This window comes from Phocoena sinus, chromosome 3, assembly GCF_008692025.1.
Source record: "Phocoena sinus isolate mPhoSin1 chromosome 3, mPhoSin1.pri, whole genome shotgun sequence".
NCBI lineage: Eukaryota > Metazoa > Chordata > Mammalia > Artiodactyla > Phocoenidae > Phocoena > Phocoena sinus.
The window spans coordinates 62,107,386-62,129,774 of NC_045765.1; the positions used below are offsets into that span (position 1 = coordinate 62,107,386).

General features: G+C 39.6%; 1 protein-coding gene across 2 annotated transcripts in view; it reads right to left on the reverse strand.

The window, feature by feature from the left end:
- The window catches only part of RAD50 (RAD50 double strand break repair protein), a 99,215-nt gene extending 83,611 nt beyond the window's left edge, over nucleotides 1–15,604 (reverse strand). The window contains exons 1-2 of one of the 2 annotated variants that reach the window (XM_032627516.1): nucleotides 15,167–15,604; nucleotides 13,078–13,161 (exon numbers count right to left, since the gene is read on the reverse strand). In XM_032627516.1, coding sequence (XP_032483407.1) covers nucleotides 13,078–13,161; nucleotides 15,167–15,295 — 213 coding nt within the window. In that variant the 5' untranslated portion in view covers nucleotides 15,296–15,604. The remainder of the gene's footprint in view (nucleotides 1–13,077; nucleotides 13,162–15,166) is intronic. The other variant, XM_032627517.1, reaches the window with a different exon arrangement.
- Between the last annotated feature and the right edge of the window lie 6,785 nt (nucleotides 15,605–22,389).

The window sequence follows — 22,389 nt, forward strand, 5'->3', positions numbered from 1 at the left end:
ATTTCCTATAAAACATGGGCATTTTCAACCATAAAAATCAGGAAATTGAGTGATATATTATTACCATATGGCCCTCAGATCCCATTCAATTTTGCCAATTCTTCCAATATGTCCTTTACAACACTAGGATCCAGTTCAGAATTACACATAGTATTACACATTTTTCAAATCACACATTGTTGTCGTGTCTCTTTAGTTTCTTTCAGTCTGGAACAGTTCCTCAGATTTTCTCTTTCATGACTGGTAATTTTTAAAATTACCAAATGTTATTTTATAGAAGGTCTCCCAAAATTTGGATTTGCCTAATATTTCTTCAGGACTAGAATCAGATTATGCATCTTTGCAGCAATATTACAGAAGTGATGATATGTTCCTTACATTGCATCTTATCGGATGGGCACGATTTCAATTTAGTTCATTACTGAGGATGTTACCTTCAATCTTCTGGTAAAGGTGGTATCTACCAGGAGATATTCCCGGCAGAATATTATTTTTTCTACTTTGCTGTTAATAAATATTTGGGAAAGAGATACACTGAGACTGTGTAAATGTCTCATAACCTCATCAAGCTTTTCCTCCATTAGTTTTAACATCTCTATTAATGTTTCTTAAATGAATGAATGATTACTGTGATAGCTATCAAAGAGTAATTTTCTAATTCCATTATTCCTCCTACATTTATTAGTTAAGATTCTACTATAAGGAAGGGCTTTGTCCTCCATACCCGCCCCAACCACTGCCTTGTTTTTCATTTTTTAAATATCACTATGGACTCATGCATTCCTCTCTTGGGCTCTAATTCCCAACCAGGTTTTTGTGGATGCCCTCCTCTCTCAGCCTCATCTACTGGTTTTTGTGGGGCTTTAAAAATAAATTTATTTATTTATTTTTGGCTGCGTTGGGTCTTTGTTGCTGCGCACAAGCTTTCTCTAGTTGTGGCGAGTGGGGGCTACTCTTTGTTGTGGTGCACAGGCTTCTCATTGCGGTTATCTTCTTTTGTTGAGGAGCACGGGCTCTAGGCACGTGGGCTTCAGTAGTTGTGGCACGCAGGCTCAGCAGTTGTGGTTCGCGGGCTTAGTTGCTCCACAGCATACGGGATCTTCCTGGACCATGGCTCGAACCTGTGTCCTCTGCATTGGCAGGCGGATTCTTAACCGCTGCGCCACCAGGGAAGTCCCTCATCTACTGGCTTTTGGACCTCCATCATGGTGTATTATCTTTATATATTGCTGACTTTGATTTGCTAATATTTTGTTATTGATTTTTGCATGCATGACAGTTACCCATCTGTAGTTTTCTTGTAATGTCTTTGGTTTTTGGTAACACAGTAATACTATCTTCATAAAATGAGTTGGGACATAGTTCTCTTTTCTGAAAAAGTTTATGTAGACTTACTTTTTTTATGTAGACTTACTTTTCTGAAAAAGTTTATGTAGACTTACTTCACTCTGTTTGACAGACTCTAGGTCAGAAAGAGAAAGACAAATACCATATGCTAACACATATATATGGAATTTAAGGAAAAAAATGTCATGAAGAACCTAGGGGTAAGACGGGAATAAAGACACAGACCTACTAGAGAATGGACCTGAGGATACGGGGAGGGGGAAGGGTAAGCTGTGACAAAGTGAGAGAGTGGCATGGACATATATACACTACCAAACGTAAAACAGATAGCTAGTGGGAAGCAGCCACACAGCACAGGGAGATCAGCTCAGCGCTTTGTGACCACCTAGAGGGGTGGGATAGGGAGGGTGGGTGGGAGGTAGACGCAAGAGGGAAGAGGTATGGGAACATATGTATAACTGATTCACTTTGTTATAAAGCAGAAATTAACACACCATTGTAAAGCAATTATACTCCAATAAAGATGTAAAAAAAACAAGTTTATGTAGAACTGACTATTTCCTCCTAAAATGTTTTGTACAACTCACCAGTAAAATCATCACAACCTGAAGTCCTTGTTAAGTTTTTAACTACAAATCAATTTCTTTTGTAGGCATATTTCTTCTTGAGTAAGCTTTGGTAACATGTTCTTAAAAGAATTTGTCCATTTCATCTAAGTTACTGAATTTATTGGCATAAACCTGCTAGCAGTATTCCCTTATTACCTACATAATGTCTGTAGGATCCGCAGTGATGTTGCCTCTTTCATTCCTAATATTGCTAATTTATGGCTTTTTTATCACTTTGCTTAGAGGCTTATTCATTTTATTGATCTTTTTTTTCTTAAAAGAACCATCTTCTGGTTTCACTGGTTTTCTCTGTCTCTGTATTCTATATCACTGATTTTTGCTCTTATCTTTAATTTCCCTCCTTTACTTATTTTGAATTTAATTAGCTCTTCTTTTTCAGGTTTCTTAAGATAGAAGCTCAGGTAATTAATTCTAGACATTTTTCTTTTCTAATATAAACATTTTATTATATAAATTTCTAAGCATTAGTTAGCTGCATTCCACAAATTTTTTGTATGATATGCTTTAATTTAAAGTATTTTTGAATTTCCTTCATGATCCCTTTTTTGATCCATGGGTTATTTAGAAATGTACTGCCTGGGCTTCCCTGGTGGCGCAGTGGTTGAGAGTCCGCCTGCCGATGCAGGGGACACGGGTTCGTGCCCCGGTCCGGGAAGATCCCACATGCCGCAGAGCGGCTGGGCCCGTGAGCCATGGCTGCTGAGCCTGCGCGTCCGGAGCCTGTGCTCCGCAACAGGAGAGGCCACAACAGTGAGAGGCCCGCATACCGCAAAAAAAAAAAAAAGACATGTACTGCCTAATTTTCAAATATCTGGGGATTTTCTGTTATTGATTTCTAGTTTAACTCTGTTGTGGTCAGAAAACACATTCTGTATGACTTCAACGCTTTAAAATTTGTTTTCACTTGTTTTATGGTTCAGAATATTTGTGAATGCTTTACAGTGGATGAAAATAATGTGTATTCTGCTGTTCACTAGTAGAATGTCCTATAAACATCAATTAGGCTAATTTGATTAATAGTATTAAAGTTTTCCACGTCCTTCTGATATTTTGTCTACTCTTTCTGTTTCTTTACCAAGAGAGGTATTGAGATCTCCAACTATAATTGCAGATTTGTCTGTTTCTCCGTTAGTTCCATAGATTTTTTTGCCTCTTCCATATCAAAGCTCTACATTTAGAGTTGTTAAATCCTTTTGGTGAATTGACTGCTTTATCATCATAAAATGTCACTTTTTACGTCAATGTTACTAGTTCTGAAGTATACTGTCTGATATTAATATAGCCAGTTCAGTTTTCTTTTTATTAGCTGGCATATTCTAGTATGCTATCTAAAGGATTTTCCATCCTTTTACTTTTAACCTATCTGTATTATTATATTTAAAAACACTGTTATTCCCTCTAAAAAATAATACAAATGAACATATATGCAAAACAGACTCACAGATACCGAAAACAAATTTGTGGTTACCAAAGTGGAGGGGAGAGGGACAAATTAGAGGTATAGGATTAACAGATACAAGCTACTACATATAAAATAGATAAACAACAAGAATACACTGTATAGCACAAGGAACTTTACCCATTTTCTTGTAAAAACCTATAATGGAGTATAATCTGCAAAAATACTGAATCACTATGCTGTACATCTGGAACTAACACAATACTGTAAATCAACTATACTTCAATCAAAAAAAAAAAGAAAACCCCATTGGTATTCCTTTTGCTTTATTTAGGTCTTTTTGTTATATCTTCTATTCCATTCATTAAACTTAATGTTTTCCTTTCCATCTGTTTGCATATTTATACGTTTTGTAATTTGTTTTAAGATCGTCTGCTAATTCTGTCATCTCTTTCATTTTCTATTTATTTCTATATTTCATTTTCTCCTGGTTCTGGGTTCCTTGCATGCCTGGGAACTTCTGATTGTGAATTTTACAATGTTGAATGAATAATTTTGTTTTACTCCTTTAATGAGTGTTTAATTTGGTTCAGGCATGCAGCTAAGTTTCTTGAGGCCTGATCCTTTTTTTGGATGCACCATGCAGCATGCGGAACTTCCCCTCCCAGGGATCGAACCAGGGCCCCCTGCAGTGGAAGCACAGTCTTTTAACCACTGGACCTCTGGGGAAGTCCAATATTTAATCGTGGATATTGTTTCTTTATTTGGCTGAGCTGTGCAGCTTGCAGTATCTTAGTTTCCTGACCAGGGATTGGTCCTGAACCTGTGCCCTCAGCAGTGAAAGCGCGGAGTCCTAACCAATGGATTACCAGGGAATTCCTTAGAGGCTTAGTCCTTTTGAACGTTTGTTTTTAAGGTCTGTAAGGGGGCATCTGCAGCAACCTTTACTCTAGGACTAATTTCATAACACTTCCCCTCAGCCTCAAGAACCTCCTTTAACATTTCTTATGGTACAGATCTGCTGGTAACTAATACCTCTACCTTTTTTTTTTCCCCAATCAGAAAATGTTCTCCATTTCATCTTCAATTTTTGAAGGATATTTTTGTTGTATATAGAAATTTAGATTGATTTTTATTCCCCAGCACTTTAAAGATGTTGTCTCACTATCTCATGGCTTGGAAGTTTTTCATGAGAAGTCAGAAATCATTATTTTTCCCCTCTGCATAATGTGTTACTTTTTCCTCAGTTTGCTTTTAAGAATTCACCTCTGGTTTTCAGCAAGTTTAGTGTAAAATGCAATATAAGTGTGTTTATGCTACCTGTTATGTGTTCAGCTTCTTGGGTCTTTTTTATAGTTTTGTTTCTCTGTTGGGATCTTTTCCCATATTATGGCCAATTTCCTTTAAATTCTTGAACTTATGTGTCATAGCTTTTAAAATCCTTGTCTGCTAATTCCAAAATTTGTCATCTCTGGATATGTTTCTATTCACTTTTTCCTCTCAGTTATGGATTAATTTGTTTCTTCATATATACACTAATTTTTTATTATATCCTGGACATTGTAGATGCTACAGTGTGAGTTTGGATTGTGCTGACTTCCTTTAAAAAGTGTTGAGTTTTGTTCTAGAAGGCAGTTAATTTATTGGCTACTCAGCTTGATTCTGTCAAAGCTTGTTTTAGGATTTGTTAGGATGGCCTTTCTGAGGCCTCAACAGAATACTAAGGAGCTCCACAAGCTCCTCCTACTCTGGCATATCATGACTCAAATGTCTCCCAGCATTGTGTAAACTCTAGAATCTCCATTCAGTTCACAATCCCACTCCTCTACTCCAGTAGTTGTTCACTGCTAGTCCTCACTGAATCTCGTTCTGGAACACATGCAGCTTAGTATTTGGCCAAAAGCTCATGGGTTCCTTGTACAGATTCCTGGTGCCCCATCTCTGCACAAAAACCCCACCCCTGTACCCTGCCTCACAATTCACAACCACCTCAGCAAACCCAAACTTCTTTCTTTGTTTCATCTGCCTAGTGACTACGGTTCTCTGTTGGGTTCTAACTCTATGCACTGAAGTTTGCAAAATATCCCTATGCAGAAAACTAGAACAAATGTGTAGTCACCGCATATATTTCTCTTTTCTAAAAAATCACAGCCCTGCACCATCTGTTGCCCAATGCCGGAAAAGAGTGGATTCAAATATTTTTTCCAGTTTTATAGTTGTTCATCTTGGGAGCACAAGTATGATACTCACTACTCTATTGCAACCAAAATCACAAGCCCTGGATTCAGCCTTTTTTTTAAATCATAAATAACTTTTGTTGGACTTTTCATGACTTTTGGGCATAAATTTAACTTTTATATTAATTCATCAAATTGTTTAACACATATTTATTAGGCACTTTGTAGCTTTCATTTGTTGTTTTGGTTCAAAAATGACAGTTTTGGGCTTCCCTGGTGGCGCAGTGGTTGGGAGTCCGCCTGCCGACGCAGGGGACGTGGGTTCGTGCCCTGGTCCGGGAAGATCCCACATGCCGAGGAGCGGCTGGGCCCATGAGCCATGGCCGCTGAGCCTGCGCGTCCGGACTGATGTAGCCGCAAGTTTGAAAGAAGTAAAGGAGAAAAGTGGGAAGCTAGGCAAATGGAGCAACATGGAAATCAAAGTTCCTAAGAAGACAGAAACAACTGAACATAGGTAAGAAAAATTATTGAGGAGAACCAGAAAAATTCAGGCGTTGGTTTAAGGCAAGGTAAACAATATTAGGTTCAGGGTCAAATTAAAACAGGGAAAAGGAAAGACAAGAGAAGCTGAAGATATAAGAGGGTGAGAGGAATTGAAATAATGAGAAGAACATAGCATATAGGGAAAACTGAGGGGATGTGGACAATTCAGATAAGGGGAATGGCTTCATCCACAGTAGGAGGTGTGAGTGACTCAAGAGAGAAGAGTTGATGAGCAAGTGTGGGTGGGAGCTCAGAACTGGGAAATGAGAGCAGCCAAAAAGTGGGTAGTAAGTGAAGAGAGCTAAACCACCATGGCCAGAAGAACCACAGAGAGGACATAAGCAGACAGCTGAGTAAAATAGCTCTAGAAATATGAAAGCATTTGGGAAGAGGTGAGTGATAGATGGGATTGGCAGAGATTCTAGAGCATCAATCAACATGGAAACATCCAGAAAATACATACATACATATGTAAAAAAACAAGAACAATAGCCAACACTCTCCTTGATCCTGCAAACCTTTTCAGCTATTGCCCTATCTCTCTTTCCACTTATAGCAAAATTCACAAGACAATTCTATGTGTTTCACTTCCTCACCTCCTGTTTTCTCAGATTACTAAAACTGGTTTTGTCAAGATCACCAATGGCCTTCCCATAGTCAAACCTGCTTCTTACTTGAGCTATCGACATTTCTTTTTTTAATTTTTATTGGAGTAGAGTTGATTTACAATGTTTATTAGTTTCTGCTATACAGCAAAGTGAATCAGCTATATGTATACATATATCCCCTCTTTTTTGGATTTCCTTCCCACTTAGGTCACAAAAGAGTACTGAGTAGATTTCCCTGTGCTATACAGTAGGTTCTCATTAATTATGTATTTTGAGCTACCGACATATTTGACACAGTTGATGACTCCTCCTTCTTATAACACTTTATTCTTTTCTAAGACACTATTCTCTGTTTTCCTTACTTTACTAGTTGTTCTTTTAGCATCTTTTGCTGGGTCCTCCTCCTCTTTCTTATTTCTAAATGCTAATGTGCTCTAGGCTTAGGTCTTGGATCTCTTCTCTATATTCACTTCCTATGTGATCCCATCAGGCTTTAAGACTAACTACATACATATATAACTGTATGCATCACTGATTCCTAATTTTCTTTCTTTAACTCAAACCTCTCCCCTGGTCATACTTCTACTTACCTACTGGACACCTCCTTTGGATATCTAACAAACATCCCCAATTTACATGGGTTTTCTTTTCTTTTTCTTTTTGACTGCGCCATGCAGCTTGTGGGATCTTAGTTCCCCAACCAGGGACTGAACCTGGGCCCCCAACAGTGAAAGCGCCGAGTCCTAACCAATGGACCGCCAGGGAATTCCCATCCCAATTTACATGTTTAAACTAGAGCCACCCAAATCTCCTTTTCCAGTGTTTCCTCATTACACTATTTTTCTACTTGCTCAAGTCAAAAAACTTGGGAGTTCTGCTTTATGCTTCTATTTTTCTCATACATCACTACCCAAATCATTAGCTAATCTGCTGGTTCTACCTTTAAAATACAGCCCAAATCCAAGCATTTCTCATACTTTCTACCATTACCACTTAATCTAACCACCAACATTTCTCACCTGGATTACCACAAAATCCCCTTTGTTAGTCTTCACCCTTCTACCCTTGCCACCTACAGACGGTCTTCTCTCAGCAGCTAGACTGATCACTTTAAAATACAGATCATGCCCTCTTCTTGCTTAAAATCTTCCAATAGATTCCTATTTAAATTAGAACCCAAGGTCCTACCAGATCTAGACCCTTCAACTACTCTAACTTAATTTTCTCCCAGTCTTCCCCTACCATTTTGCTCCTTCTTGTGATTCCTTGAACACACCAAACATGCTCCTACCTCAAGGACTTTGCACTTAGTATTAACACTGACTGGAATATTCTCCCCTCAGATTTTGAGTGACTCACTCCCTGTTGAATGAATGAATAAATATTTAAAGATAATTTGTTGCTATGTAAAAAAGAGAACTTCAAGAATGAGACAGGAGGTTCTCTCTAAATAAATCCACTTCTTACTATCAAAGAAAAAAAAAAAAGAATGAAGCAGGAGGGACTTTCCCAGGGGTCCAGTGGTTAAGACTCTGTGCTTCCACTGAAGGGGGGGATGGGTTTGATCCCTGGTTAGGCAGCTAAGATCCCACATGCCACGTGGCACGGCCAAAAAAAAAAAAAGAATGAGGCAGGAAAAACAAGTTTGGAGACTACCAGAATAATTCAAAGGGAAAAGTGTGGTGGCTTGGACCAGGAAAGCAGCAGAGATGGAATGAAGGGACATATTCTGGACATATTTTAGAAGAGTAGGTAAGAATTGCTTATGAATTACAAACAGGATGAGATAAAGGAATCACTCAAAGGATGGCACACAGGGTTTTGCATGAGCAAACGTGGATGATGATATCATTTATTAAACTGGAGAGTACTAAGGCAGTAACAGGCTTGAGAATGTGAAAGGGATGGGGGAACAGGGAACCAAGAGTTCTATTTTGAATGTGTTAAATTTGAGATGCCCATTAAATAATCAAACAGCTGGACATATATATCTAGAGCATAGGAAAGAAGTTAGGGCTATATATATAAATTTGGGATTCATCATCATAGAACTGTTAGCGGAACCGTTGACCAAAACTGTCCGCCCTGGCCAGGCCCTATAGTAACCACGTGCATGAGTTATCTTACAACAGGAGGTCCTGGTAAGGAAGGCAGAACTAACAAGCTACCACCAACCGGAAGAATTCGGGAAAGGTCAAAAGGAGAGAGAAGACGCCAGTCCATATGCCCTACCAACCTCCCACAACCCTTCTCGCTGGCATCCATCTTGGCTGAGCAATGTGTGCACCACCAGGAAGGACCCTGAGTTAGAATGATTGGCCAGAGACAACGCGGAAACTAACCCGATTACCATAAAACCCAAGACTGCGAGCCACGCGGCTGAGCAGTTCTCCTGGGTTCCCTTACCCTGCTGCTCTCCACCCGGGTGCCCCTTGCCAATAAAGTCTCTTGCTCTGTCAGCATGTGTGTCTCCTCAGGCAATTCATTTCCAAGTGTTAGACAAGAGCAATATAACCAATACTTAAAGCTGTGAGAGTGAATGAGATCACCCAAGAAGAGCCAGGCAAAAGTAGACTCATCAAAGAAGACTAAAGTATGGCCAGTGAAAAAGGAGGTATGAGATCATGGTGTCATGAAAGCCAAGAGAGCAATGTTTTTTAAAAAGGGGGAAACCAACTATATCAAATCTGCAAAGAAGTTATTGAGAATTAGAAAACAACTGTTTTATCTGGCAGTATGGAGATTACTGGTGACCTTACAAGAGCAGTTTTAGTGAGGGAAAAAAAGGAGAAAAATCTAAACAGAGTGGGCTGAGGAGGAACGGGGAAGCAATAAAGTGAAAACAATCAGTACACACAACTCTTGTGAATTTTGCTATAAACTAGAACAAAGTAGTAGCCAGAGGTTGATCTGCAGTAAAGGGAGAGTTTGTCTGTTTGTAGACTGGAGCTACCAGACCATGTTTATATGTTGATCTAAATGATCCCCTAAAGAGGGAGAAACTGCTAATGCAGGAGCAAGGACAACTGAAAAGCAAAATGCTTGACTTGGCAAAAGGGACTGATTTGATCCAGCCTCCGAGAGGACTTAATTGACTTTAAGATAAAACAATAAACAATTTAAAGGTCTCCTCTTATAATTATTATTTTTAGGCAATGAAATAGCTTTATATCATATGTTAACCAAAAAAAGAGACATGTATGATGACCAATAGCTCCTGTTATTTATGTGTTAATACCACATCAAAGGTTACAACCTACTTAGATAAAACTAAACAACTAGCTACCTGGCTACAAGTCTCCCCAAAGCGCCAGGTCCAGAATGGGTTTCAGGCTTATTCTCCTGAAAAGAAATGAGATCTATTAATGGCAGGTTGTCCAACTAACTAAGTGCGTTACACCCACATCAAATCACACTGGGCTAATAGAAGCAAACATCAAAAATATATATGACCACGCCAAATGGCTCCATTCCTTTGGACAGGGTAACCCAAGCACTGATTATATCTGGACCAAGATCAAAATTGTTACCAAATGTAACCTGGTTCTTACTCCTTAGGCCACTGGTTACAATAGTGCTTTTACTGGTTTTTGGCCCCTGCCTTTTTAATCTGCTTGTTAAGTTTGTCTCTTCCAGATTACAATAGTTTCACATCAAGATAATGGTGATGCAGAGATTCTGGCCATTCCTCGGAACAGATCCTGCTGGAATAACAACAGAAGTCACCCTGGGCCCCTTAATGAGACAGGGTGAGAGCTCCGTGAACCCAACTAGGTAGGGTCTATGAACCACATGCTAGCCTGAAGAAGCTACGGAAGACAGACTTTGCCCTACATCCTCCCAAAAAAGATTTCTTGGGGCTCATGTCTCGCAGGGGGGATTTGAGGCAGGAGATAGATGGGCCCCAGGCTGAGCAGCTGGAGTTTGTCCCCTGTGGACAGATACTCCAAGATGAATAGCAAGGAGCAAGGAGGAGCTGAGCTCTGCCCAGATAAAAGATAAAGAGACCACATGTTCCTCATTCTGGAGGTCAAGGAGATCTTCCCAACTACAGGTGCGCAAAAAGGCTCCTCGGGGCGCCAAAAAGGGAAGGAGCACCACGCCATAGTAGGTGATGTCAACCTACCCATAGGCCTCTTCGCTAGAATCCATCTTGGCTAAGAGACGCGTGTGCACACAGGGGAGGACCCTGAGTTAAACCAATACAGGCTCAGGGCCAGAAAAAGCAAGATGACTGGCCAGAGGAAACCCAGAAGAAATATCCCATATAAGTGACTGAAACTACCACAAGGGCGCAACTCTCTCCCTGAGCCCGCCCATGTGAGTCTATTCACATGTACTCCTTTTCCTCCTAATAAACACTTTACTTGTTTCACTACTTTCCATGTCTTTGTGGAAATTCATTTCTACCAAGCCAATGGACCAGGGCCTTGTCACTGCCCACTGGCCCTGGTGGTCTAGTGGCTAGTATTTGGCACTTTCACTGCCACGACCTGATTTCAATCCCTGGCCAGGGAACCGAAATCCTCTTCAAGCCACTGCAAGCCAAGGCCACCTGAGATCACTTTCATAATCACAGAGTTATCTTTAGTCACATAAACGTGGAAACAACTTAAAAGACTATCAACAGTGGGTCAGCTAAATAAATTAGAGAATATAAACTCAATGAAATACTATTTAGTAATTAAAAATAATGAAACAAAGGTGTATATATATTTTAACATAACCACAGTATATCACTAAATAAATATTTGATGTGTATTGATACAATGGAAAAATAAAATTCTATTGATGTATTAAAATATTTACATGAGCATATTTATATACACACACAGATATGTTTTTAAAAACACAGAAAAGAGCCTGGAGGAAGCACACAACAAACTCTTGGCAGGCGGGGTAATGAAAGAGGCACATGACCCCACTATATACATAAACAAGAAAAACCTATTCAGGGAGAGGGATAAATTAGGAGTTTGGGATTAACAGATACATACTACTATATATAAAATAGATCAGCAACAGGGATTTACTATATAACAGGGGGAACAATATTCAGTACCTTATAATAACCTATGATGGAATAATCTGGAAAAAAAAATATGTATATAACTGAATCACTTTGCTGTATACCTGAAACTAACACAATATTGTAAATCAACTATACTTCAATAAAAAAAAAAAAGAAAGAAAAACCTACAGGCCAAAATGCATATAGAAAAGCCTATGTCCTATACACACACTAAGAGTTTAAACACCATAATTCACAGGACTTCCCTGGTGGCGCAGTGGTTAAGAAACCGCCTGCTTATGCAGGGGACACGGGTTTGAGCCTTCGTCTGGGAAGATCCCATATGCCACAGAGCAACTAAACTCAGGCACCACAACTACTGAGCCTGTGCTCTAGAGCCCGAGAACCACAACTACTGAAGCCTCAGTGCCTAGAGCCTGTGCTCCACAACAAGAGAAGCCACCGCAGTGAGAAGCCGGCACATCGCAATGAAGAGTAGCCCCCGCTCGCTGCAACTAGAGAAAGCCCGTGTGCAGCAACGAAGACCCAACACAGCCATAAATAAATAAATTTATTTTAGAAAAATAAATACCATTCAAACACTCATACACCAAGACTTTCATCATGGTACATTTTAATGAAAAACTAAAAGCAATCTAAATGTAAGAAAATGATGCAATTATTAAAAATGTTCATAAAAGGTTTTATGTTTTAAGTAGGAAATACTTCACACATACAAAGAAGTAAAAAGATTAAAACACCCATGTATCAAATACCCAGATTAATATAGTTTTTTTAAATAACATTGGACTTTATTATAATGTTAGGTGGAAAAACACCTCAGAATACAAAATTAGAGTATGACTTCAGCTATATAAGACTGTATGTGAAGGAGAAGAAATACATGAAAATGTCAACAATGGCTATCACTGGGCACTAAGACTGTATGTGGGTGACTTTCATACCTCTTCATACTTTTCCACTGCCAAATTTTCTACAATGAGCTATCATCACTTTCATAATTATAAAAATTTTATTTTAGGGACTTCCCTGGTGGTCCAGTGGTAGAGAATCTGCCTTTCAATGCAGAGGACCCAGGTTCGATCCCTGGTCGGGGAACTAAAATCCCACATGCTGTGGGGCAGCAAAGCCCAGGCACCTCAACTAGAGAGCCTGCAGGCCACAAACTACAGAGCCCACGCGCCACAACTAGAGAGAAAACCCACATGCCACAACTACAGAGAAGTCCATGCGCCACAACTACAGAGAAGCCCATGCACCACAACTAAGACCTGACGCAGCCAAAAATTAAAAAAAAATTTTTTTTTACTTTAAAAGTACAAAGTTTTACTAGCACCATTACCTTGGGATCATGAACGAATGTATTTCCTTTGGTTCCAGGAGGAAAATCTCCAGTACAAATATATTTTAGACATTCAATGATGGTCTAAAGAAATAGAAAATTATATTATTTAGGTATTAGAGAACTGCAGAATTTAATCATAAAACATTAACTCATTATAAAATATTATTACCATAGAGACTATAAAAGATATGATCAGATAAAATTTGACATTATAAAACCTGTCATATAAATATGATTAAGTGTTAAAGAATAATTGCTATAACTTCATAGAAAAGCTACATACTTAACGAGGTATACTGAAATAAAGAATTATTATTTGAGGGAAAATTTCTCTATTTCTAATTAAAACCCTTTAAGTCAAGTTTTTAATAACAATGGCGAAAGTAAAACATGGTCACCATAGTTGACAACACTATATTGTATAAATGAAATTTAATGAGAGTGTAACTTAGATGTTCTCACCAAAAAAAGTTAAATACATGTTAATTAACTAGATGGGGGAATCCTTTTACAATATACATCTGTGTCAAATCACCATGATGTATACTTTAAATAGCCTACAAATTATATGTCATTATACTCCAATAAAGCTAAAATTCTTTTAAAAGTCGAAACTAAACAAATGGCTAATATCTACAAAGGCCTTACTATGTGCCAGGTATTGTACTAACCACTTTCACATACATTAAGCTTTTAATTCTCACATCAATCCTAGGCTGTAGAAACTATTTTTTTAAATAAATTTATTTTTTTATTTATTCTTGGCTGTGTTGGGTCTTTGCTGTGCACAGGCGGGGTAAGCGGGGGCTACCCTTCGGGGCCGTGCACAGGCTTCTCATTGCAGTGGCTTCTCTTGTTGTGGAGCACCGGCTCCAGGCGCGCGGGCTCCAGAGCGCAGGCTCAGTAGTTGTGGCGCATGGGCTTAGTTGCTCCACAGCATGTGGGATCCTCCCGGACCAGGGCTCAAACCCGTGTCCCCTGCACTGGCAGGCAGATTCTTAACCACTGCGCCACCAGGGAAGTCCCACGTAGAAACTATTTTTTAACCTCCATTTTACAGAGAAGAAAACTAAGGCATGGAGCATTTAGGTCACTTTTGCCCAGTCACACAGCTAATAAATGGTGAAGGAAAAAATCTGTATCAAAGCAGCTAGGGCTCATAAACACTAAACATACTAGTCTCTCTACCAGTAGAGCACTTAATACAATGCTAGGTACATAAAAAGCATTCAATAAATAATATTTCTACATAAATAAAAGCAGACAAGAGTCTGGCATTCAACTCTCAACACTAAACCTTATGTCTTTTTCTATGCTTTTCACTTCATTTACTCCTCTCCCTGTTACAATGACACCACCTTGCTTTTTCTCAAAGCACCCTTTCAGACCAGAGAGCCTCTTGGCTGTACTTTTTTCATAATTGCATACCATTCCCGGTCCAACTCAAATTTCTAAATATTTCCAGTACTGGAGCACAGTATATAAGCTGCGCTCCAATCTTTTATTCTGACTAGGTAAGAGTATCCTAACAACAAAATACTGTCCCAATTTAACCAAGCCCCAACACGTTTCATTTTAAAATTATGTCATTTACTTATCATTTATCATCTTAGTTGGGATAGACAGTCTTCTTAAAGTCATATATTTATCATATTTTATAACTTTTAAAGAAATCCTGTACGGGGACGACTACCAGGAAGTGAATGCTATGCCATGTGAGTAAGGAACGATAAAACATGAATGCAGACAAAAAGGCTTCCTGTGGGACTGTGAGCTCGCTGAGCCCGGACGGAGGTAGCTCCCGGTCTCTTAGGATTCTGATGGAAACCTTGTCCACCGGACATGACTGAACACAGGAGTCTGGTCGGTTCCTGAGGTCGCAGTGGCCTGAAGGCCACAAGCCACACCAAGCCACGCCCCTGGGCCGGGAAGTCAGCCGGAGACCCAGGTACACCCTGGGGCCCCAGGAGCTGAGTCATATGGACTCCCCTCATCCTAATCAAGAGTTCCGAACTCTGCAGATATTTTACTCCAGATTTCTAACACGTGGCGACCCGTAAACTGAAGGCGGCTACTTAGGACTTACCGTTTTCCCCGCCCCATTGGGTCCAACCAAAATTGTGAGGGGACTGAAGAATGTGATAATTTGTTTATCTTTATCCTCTATTCCAAAACTCCGCACGCCCAGAATGCTCATCTTTTCGATCCGGGACATGTTTGCAAATGTTTCTTTTCTCAACAGCAGGGGTCTAGAGCCCAGGGCTCACTTTAGCAGTGAGGCCCGAGCAGAGCAAGAGCGGGTCTTAAGGACTCGCGCGTCCCAGGGTCGGGAGGCTCCAGGTGAAAGCGAAAGCTCGGGCTGGAACCGTTCCTCCCACACCGGCTTTCTTCCCTGCTGGAAGGCGAGAGTGGGGGTGGGGGCCAGCCCGGGGCTGCCCGCGGGAGACGCAGAACACAAGCCCGAGGACCCCGCGACCGCGGTCACTCACAGACTCCCGCCTCCGCGGCGCCGCGGGTCACGTGGGGCGCTACGGCCTGCGCGCTTTTACGCCGCAGGCCCGGGGCACGCCGGGAAGTCAGAGGCCCGCTGTGCGCGCGCAGCTCTGGGTTCCGGGAACCTTACCGCGCAAGAAGGTTGAGTGCAAGGTCATCTAGAAAGCGGATTCCGGCTCCTTGCTGGCGGCGGGGGCGGGGCGGGACAGCACTGACAGGCACTAACTCTAAGAGAAGACAAAGACTTGTGATGGACAGCGATTCTCAAAGTGTGATCGCGGGACTCCTGGAGCGGAGGGGAGTGCGGTGTTCGCTCCTGTCAAAACTTTTTCTAACGATACTAAGACGTTATTCGCCTTTGCGCTCTCAGTCGCTCCCTAATGTACTGAGTTTTCTAGTAATTACGTGACGTGCGGGACACCATCGCAATGATGGCTAATGGAATGTGTGCTTGTATATTCTTGTGCTTTTAAAAATATTTCAAATTTAGTTTCTACTTGAGTAAATATTAGTAGTTATAACTCACGGAAAAGCCCTTTGGGATCCTCAGAGAGGGATTTAATACCAAAAGTTTGTGAACTGCCGTTGTAGACCAAAAGCCAAAAAGCTATTATAAGACTATAAAATGTTATGAAAATATGTGAAGTAAATCCACTGCTATAAGTACCACCCCAAGATACGAATAGACACCTTTAAGAGATTCTGTTATGCAAGATGAATAATAAGAGATCTGTACACCATCGTGCCTATATTTAACAATAATGTATACTTAAAAATTTGCCAATACGGTAGACCTTGTGTTAACTGTTCTTATTACAATAAATAAATAAATAAATTAATAAAATAGAAAATAAAAATAAGGAAGGTGAGAAGAAACTTTTGGAGGTGATGGATATACCAATGGCATTGAATGTATGTCTCCTGCTTAATATGAAGTAGCCAAAATTACCTCTTATGCAGCTGGATTAAAAAAAAAAAGTTTAACTTGAGTCTTTAGCACCTTTAGATTAAGCTTCCAGTTTACAGGAAGTATTAAGCTAATAATATCACAAGGATGGAAAAGACAAATCTGGAAGGTGGTATGTGCTACAAAACACTGGCCCAGACTTTCAGATTACTGTTACTAGAACAAGAACTTTTGTAGATTCTAAAAGGATGGTTGAGAATTAAAAGAGATTTGAGTTTCATGTTACCAAGATGCAGCACATGATCCTGGATTGGATCCTGCTTAGGACATAGAGATGTGAAGGGAATTTCGGGTATATGTGGGGAAATTTGAATGTAGACTGGAGATTAAATGCTAAAAAAAACCCCGTTGTTTTCATTATATTGGATGTGATGATATTTTGCTATATGAAAAAGATCCTTTTTTGAGATGCATATAGAACTGTTAACGATAGAGTGTCATGCTTTCTATAATTTACTTTTAAAATACTTGAGAAAAACTGAGTTGAAGGAAAAAATGGACATTACAAGGTGCCAGATTCCATTACAAAAATTTTCAACTTTGTAACAGTAGGAAACTATAAAACTAAGATAACAACTCTAGGAGGGGCGGGTGGAAAGATTTGCAATAAAAATGATTAATCTTTAAAATAAAAAGAACTAAAAATGCGAATCAGTCAAGTTCCCAGTTCTCAGTAAACTACTACTGAAAAATGTTTAGTTTCACTTATATCATAATTAATGAAATGGAAAATAAAATACCATGAGATACTATCTTATACCTATTAGTGAATCTCTTTATCCTTATAATACTTTCTGACATAAATTGTCTTTTTCTGGTGTTTATATTGGTACATCAGCTTTCTTTTGATTAGTATTTGTCTAGTATGTCTTTCTACCCCTTGATTTTTAAACCTCTTAATGTCATTTTGCATGAAGTGAACTGTTATTCCTGATAAATTTGGATGTATTTCTCATATCTTTTTTTGTGCCTTTTCCCGCTTTTTCTCCTTTCCAGGTTTCTGGATTGATTGATTTTCATTATTCTCTTGTTTTATTCTACCGGTTTTGAAGTTGCATATTCTATTTTGATTCTTTTAGTCATTATTCTTGAATTTTTCACGTGCCTATTTTGAAATCTGAGGTTAATACATTTGGTATCCTTTTAAACAGTACAAGAACCATAAAATGCACCGAATCTGATCACTCCTTGCATCTTAATCTTCCACATTATCATTGTTTAGTATTTTTGTTCCATGTTGTCTTGAAATCCTGAGTTACTTTTTAAAACCAGCATTATTTATTTATGTTTACCAACGTATTTATCAAGCTTTTTTACTACTACTGCTTCTTGTATCACACCTTCCTTTGTCGTTCATTTCACTCATTACATTAGCAGAACTATTAAACCCTAGTGCTAAAGAATCTTGAGGGAAAGAAATCTATCCCACAGTGCTAATATCAGGATTAAATAAAGTTATTTTTGTGAAAGTGCTTTATAAATGGTAAAACACTGTAAAAATATGAGATTTATTTTTTGTGCATTGAATATTTTTAGAGGGTTAATCTGGTAAAATGTAACAAAGCTATTAAAATGATCACACAAGTTCCTCAGCATAAAGAAAATTTTTTTTTTTTTTTTTTTGCGGTACGCTGACCTCTCACTGTTGTGGTCTCTCCCGTTGCGGAGCACAGGCTCCGGACGCGCAGGCTCAGCAGCCATGGCTCACGGGCCCAGCCGCTCCACGGCATGTGGGGTCTTCCTGGACCGGGGCACGAACCCGTGTCCCCTGCATCAGCAGGCGGACTCTCAACCACTGCACCATCAGGGAAGCCCGGAAATATTTTTTAAATTATACAGAGAGCTTTTTAGTAGCATTGTTTGTAATTGTGGAATACTAGCAACAACCCAAATGGTGAAGTAAACTGTGGTACATCAATTTCATCTAATAGCAGGTAACCATTAAAATAATAAGTAGTTACATGAAAGAGAAATATTAACAACAAAAAAGATAAACAAAATTGCACATATTCATTGATTACAACTCTGTAAAGCTGTCTTAGTAAAGATTGGAAGAGGTCAACAAAAACCTAATATAGTAGTTGCTATGCCGAGGGGAAGAAGTTCCGTGTTTATTTTCCTATGATGTTATTTATCAATTAAAAACTTATTTAAAAGATATACTTGGGGCTTCCCTGGTGGTGCGGTGGTTGAGAGTCTGCCTGCCGATTCAGGGGACGCGGGTTTGTGCCCCGGTCCGGGAAGATCCCACATGCCGCGGAGCAGCTAGGCCCGTGAGCCATGGCCGCTGAGCCTGCGCGTCCGGAGCCTGCGCGTCCGGAGCCTGTGCTCCGCAACGGGAGAGGCCACAACAGTGAGAGGCCCGCGTACCGCAAAAAAAAGAAAAAAAAAAAAAAAGATATACTTGGAGATTGAAAGGATGGAGGTTAGAATAAGGTCAAGAAAAAGAAAGAGACGCTATCATTTTACATTTAGTCACTGCAAAAAAAAATTGTGGCATCATGCCCTGTTAATTGATTAGAATCAGTTCATAGAAAAGTCATTTGACCTTAATGACTACACAGTTAGTAAAAAAACACAGGTATCAGTTTTTAAAAACATGTTGCCAATTTGGAAGCCACTAATAGAGACAAAGGTTTTAGGGCAAAAGGATGAACGTTGCCTACTAATACAACTTTTCAACACCAAAGTGCTTTTTCTAAACTATACAATTACTAGTAATTCTTAAAAATTCTCAATACTGTTTGCTAATTTCTTTCTATTCTCCTAAAATAATGTGGGTTTTTTAAAATACCATGGTAGTTCACATTGGTTTGTTCTCTATAGATGAGCTGACAGCTTTGCTCTTTTTTTTTTCCAGCCAAAGTTGTTTCTATTATCAGGCTCCTGGCCCCAGGGAATAGACTCCTTCAGTTTCCACAGTATTCACATTAATGTGTTCAACTAATACAACCAAGTTCCTGCTTATTCATTCAGTTATTTATTCAATAAACATTAATTGAGTGTGTACAATAGGCTGGTCATTGAGGGTAAAGAGATCAATTAAATAAAACCCTTATTCTCAAGGAGCTCACAGTCTAGTGAAGTAAAAAGGTCCCAAGTGCATGACACTTACAGGATACAAAGTCTTTTTACATAATAATAATATAAATAATTATAAACTTTTTTCAATTTGCAAGGTCATTTTTAATCAACTTTTATTTTCATTTAGCTTTAGATTTGCAGAAACGTTGAAAGAATATTATAGAGATTTCCTGTGTACCCTGCACCCAGTTTCCTCTGTTGTTCATATAACTATGGTACATTTGTCACAATTGGGTAACCAACATTGGCACATTACTAGACTCCACAGTTTTTAGGGGGTTTTCTTAGTTTTTACCTACTTAGTTTTAGGGGGTTTCCTATCTGGGATGTCATCCAGCATACTACATCGCATTTAGTCATCATGTCATCTTAGATTCCTCTGGGCTGTGACAGTTTCTCAGACTTTACTTGTTTTTGATGACCTTGACAGTTTTACAGAGTACTTTTCAGGTATTTTGTCCTTCAATTTGGGTATGTGTAATATTTTTCTCATGGTTAGACAGAGGTTATAAGTTTTGGGGAGGAAGACCGCAGAGATGAAATGCCATTCTCATTACATCATGTTAAGGGAACATGCTTCTAACATGAGTTATCACTGTTGATGTTGACCTTGATCACCTGGCTGAGGTTTGTCGGGTTTCTCCATTACAAAGTTACTCCTCTCATAATCCCCCTTCCAGACTGCACACTTTAAAATGAATTGTATTCCACAGTTACTTTAAGTGTATCCCACACTTAAAGAGAATTATGCTTCATTTCCTTGAGGCTACAATATCTACAAAAATTACTTGGAATTCTGCAAGTAATTCTGCAAGTAATCTCCTGCAAGTAGGAGATTAAAATTATTAACTTTTGTTTGCAGGTTAACATTAATAAACCTCTTTCAAATACGTTATTTTATGGTCCCTGCTCAGAGAGTTTGCAATCAGGTTAGGGAGATCAGACTAATAGAGGAATAGTTATTGACTTATGAAAACATTGTAAGAAATGTAATTTTGTACACTCATGTTCATAATGGCATTATCCACAATAGCCAATAGATGGAAGCAACCCAAATGTCCATTGATAAATAAACGGATAAACAAAATGTGGTATATGCATACAATGGAAGATTATTCCACCTTAAAAGGGAAGGGGAGTTCCCCGGTGGCCTAGTGGTTAGGATTCCAGGCTTTCACTGGCGTGGCCCAGGTTCAATCCCTGGTCAGGGAATTGAGATCCCCCATAAGCCTTGTGGTGAGGCCAAAAAAAAAAAAAAAAAGGAAGGAAACTCTGCCACATGCTACAAGATGGATGAACGTTGAGGACACTATCCTACGTGAAATAAGCCAGTCAGTAAATGACAAATACTATATGATTCTACTTATCTGAGTTACCTAGAATAATCAAATTCATAGAGACAGAAAGTAGAAGCGTGGTTGCCAGGGGCTGGGAGGGAGGGGGAAAACGGAGAGTTGTTTAATGGGTACAGAGCTTTGCAAGATAAAAAGCGTTCTGGAGATGGATTGTACAACATTATGAACATACTCAACACTACTGAACTGTATACTTAAAAATGGTTAAGATGTTATGTTTTATGTTACATGTATTTTACCACAATTAAAACATTTTTGAAGATACATAATTTTGAATAGGAGGATTTTAAAATAACTTGCCCTCCAATAGGGACCCACAGTTATACTATAGATCAGAGACTGCAAAATAGCACCCTCTATGGTTCTTACAACTATGAATTGCCAACATTTAAAAATGAGGAGATTATACATAATAATCAGGATTTCTGGCTTCTTTGAAAAATTGGATGATTTGGCAACATAAGTCCAAGGGTGTCACATGGCAACAGTCAGCTGGAGCTGACCAGTACTTGCCACCTGGAGACAGGTCACTCTGCTGCAGTTTTCTGCAGCCCCACCATCTGTGCTGTTGTCACACCTTGCCCATCTCACTCATTTTCATAGCCAGCATGACTCCCTAAAAATAGTGAGTCGTTGGTGAGTTTTCTCCTGCTTAGTGAACACTAGTACAGTGGTGTCTCAATCCTCCACCACCTAGATTCCCTGTTTAACCCTATAACAGAGAGAAGTTTAAAACTCAGAACTTCACGTATTTAAGATACTAAAATAACAAGTCACTTGGCAGTTCCTCTGAAACCTTCATCTAAGCCCACACTTCCTCTGTGTAGCCCAAAGGAGTTGAGGAGAACCAGAACAAACTCTCTCTATCTGGGGAGAGAAGGCTCTGCCAGAATTCAGCTTTGATTTTGAAAGCATCATTTTAAGAGCACCTTGATCCAGTCTATTGTGATTCCTACCTCACTCCTGCAGCAAGCCACGGTCACTCCTGCAGTCTCAAGGAAAAGGTCTTTCAAGTGTTCAAACCAGGCATGTCTAACCAAGAGTCCAAAACTTTAGCACAAACAAAACCAGACATGGTACAGGAAGGCTGCCACTAAAGTCCCATACTACTTTTATCCCACCTGTGCAGAGCTGTGACTACCCCCATGTAAAAGGCTTGACAGGACTTCCCTGGTGGTCCAGTGGTAAAGAATCTGCCTTACAATGCAGGAGACGTGAGTTCAATCCCTGGTCAGGGAACTAAGATCCCACATGCCACGGGGCAACTAAGCCCGCGCGACACAACTACTGAGCCCGCGTGCCTCAACTAGAGCCCGGGCACCATAACTACAGCGCCCACGCGCCATGGAGCCTGTGTGCCACAATTAGAGAAGAGAAAACCTACACGCCACAGAAGTCCGCGCTGCAAGG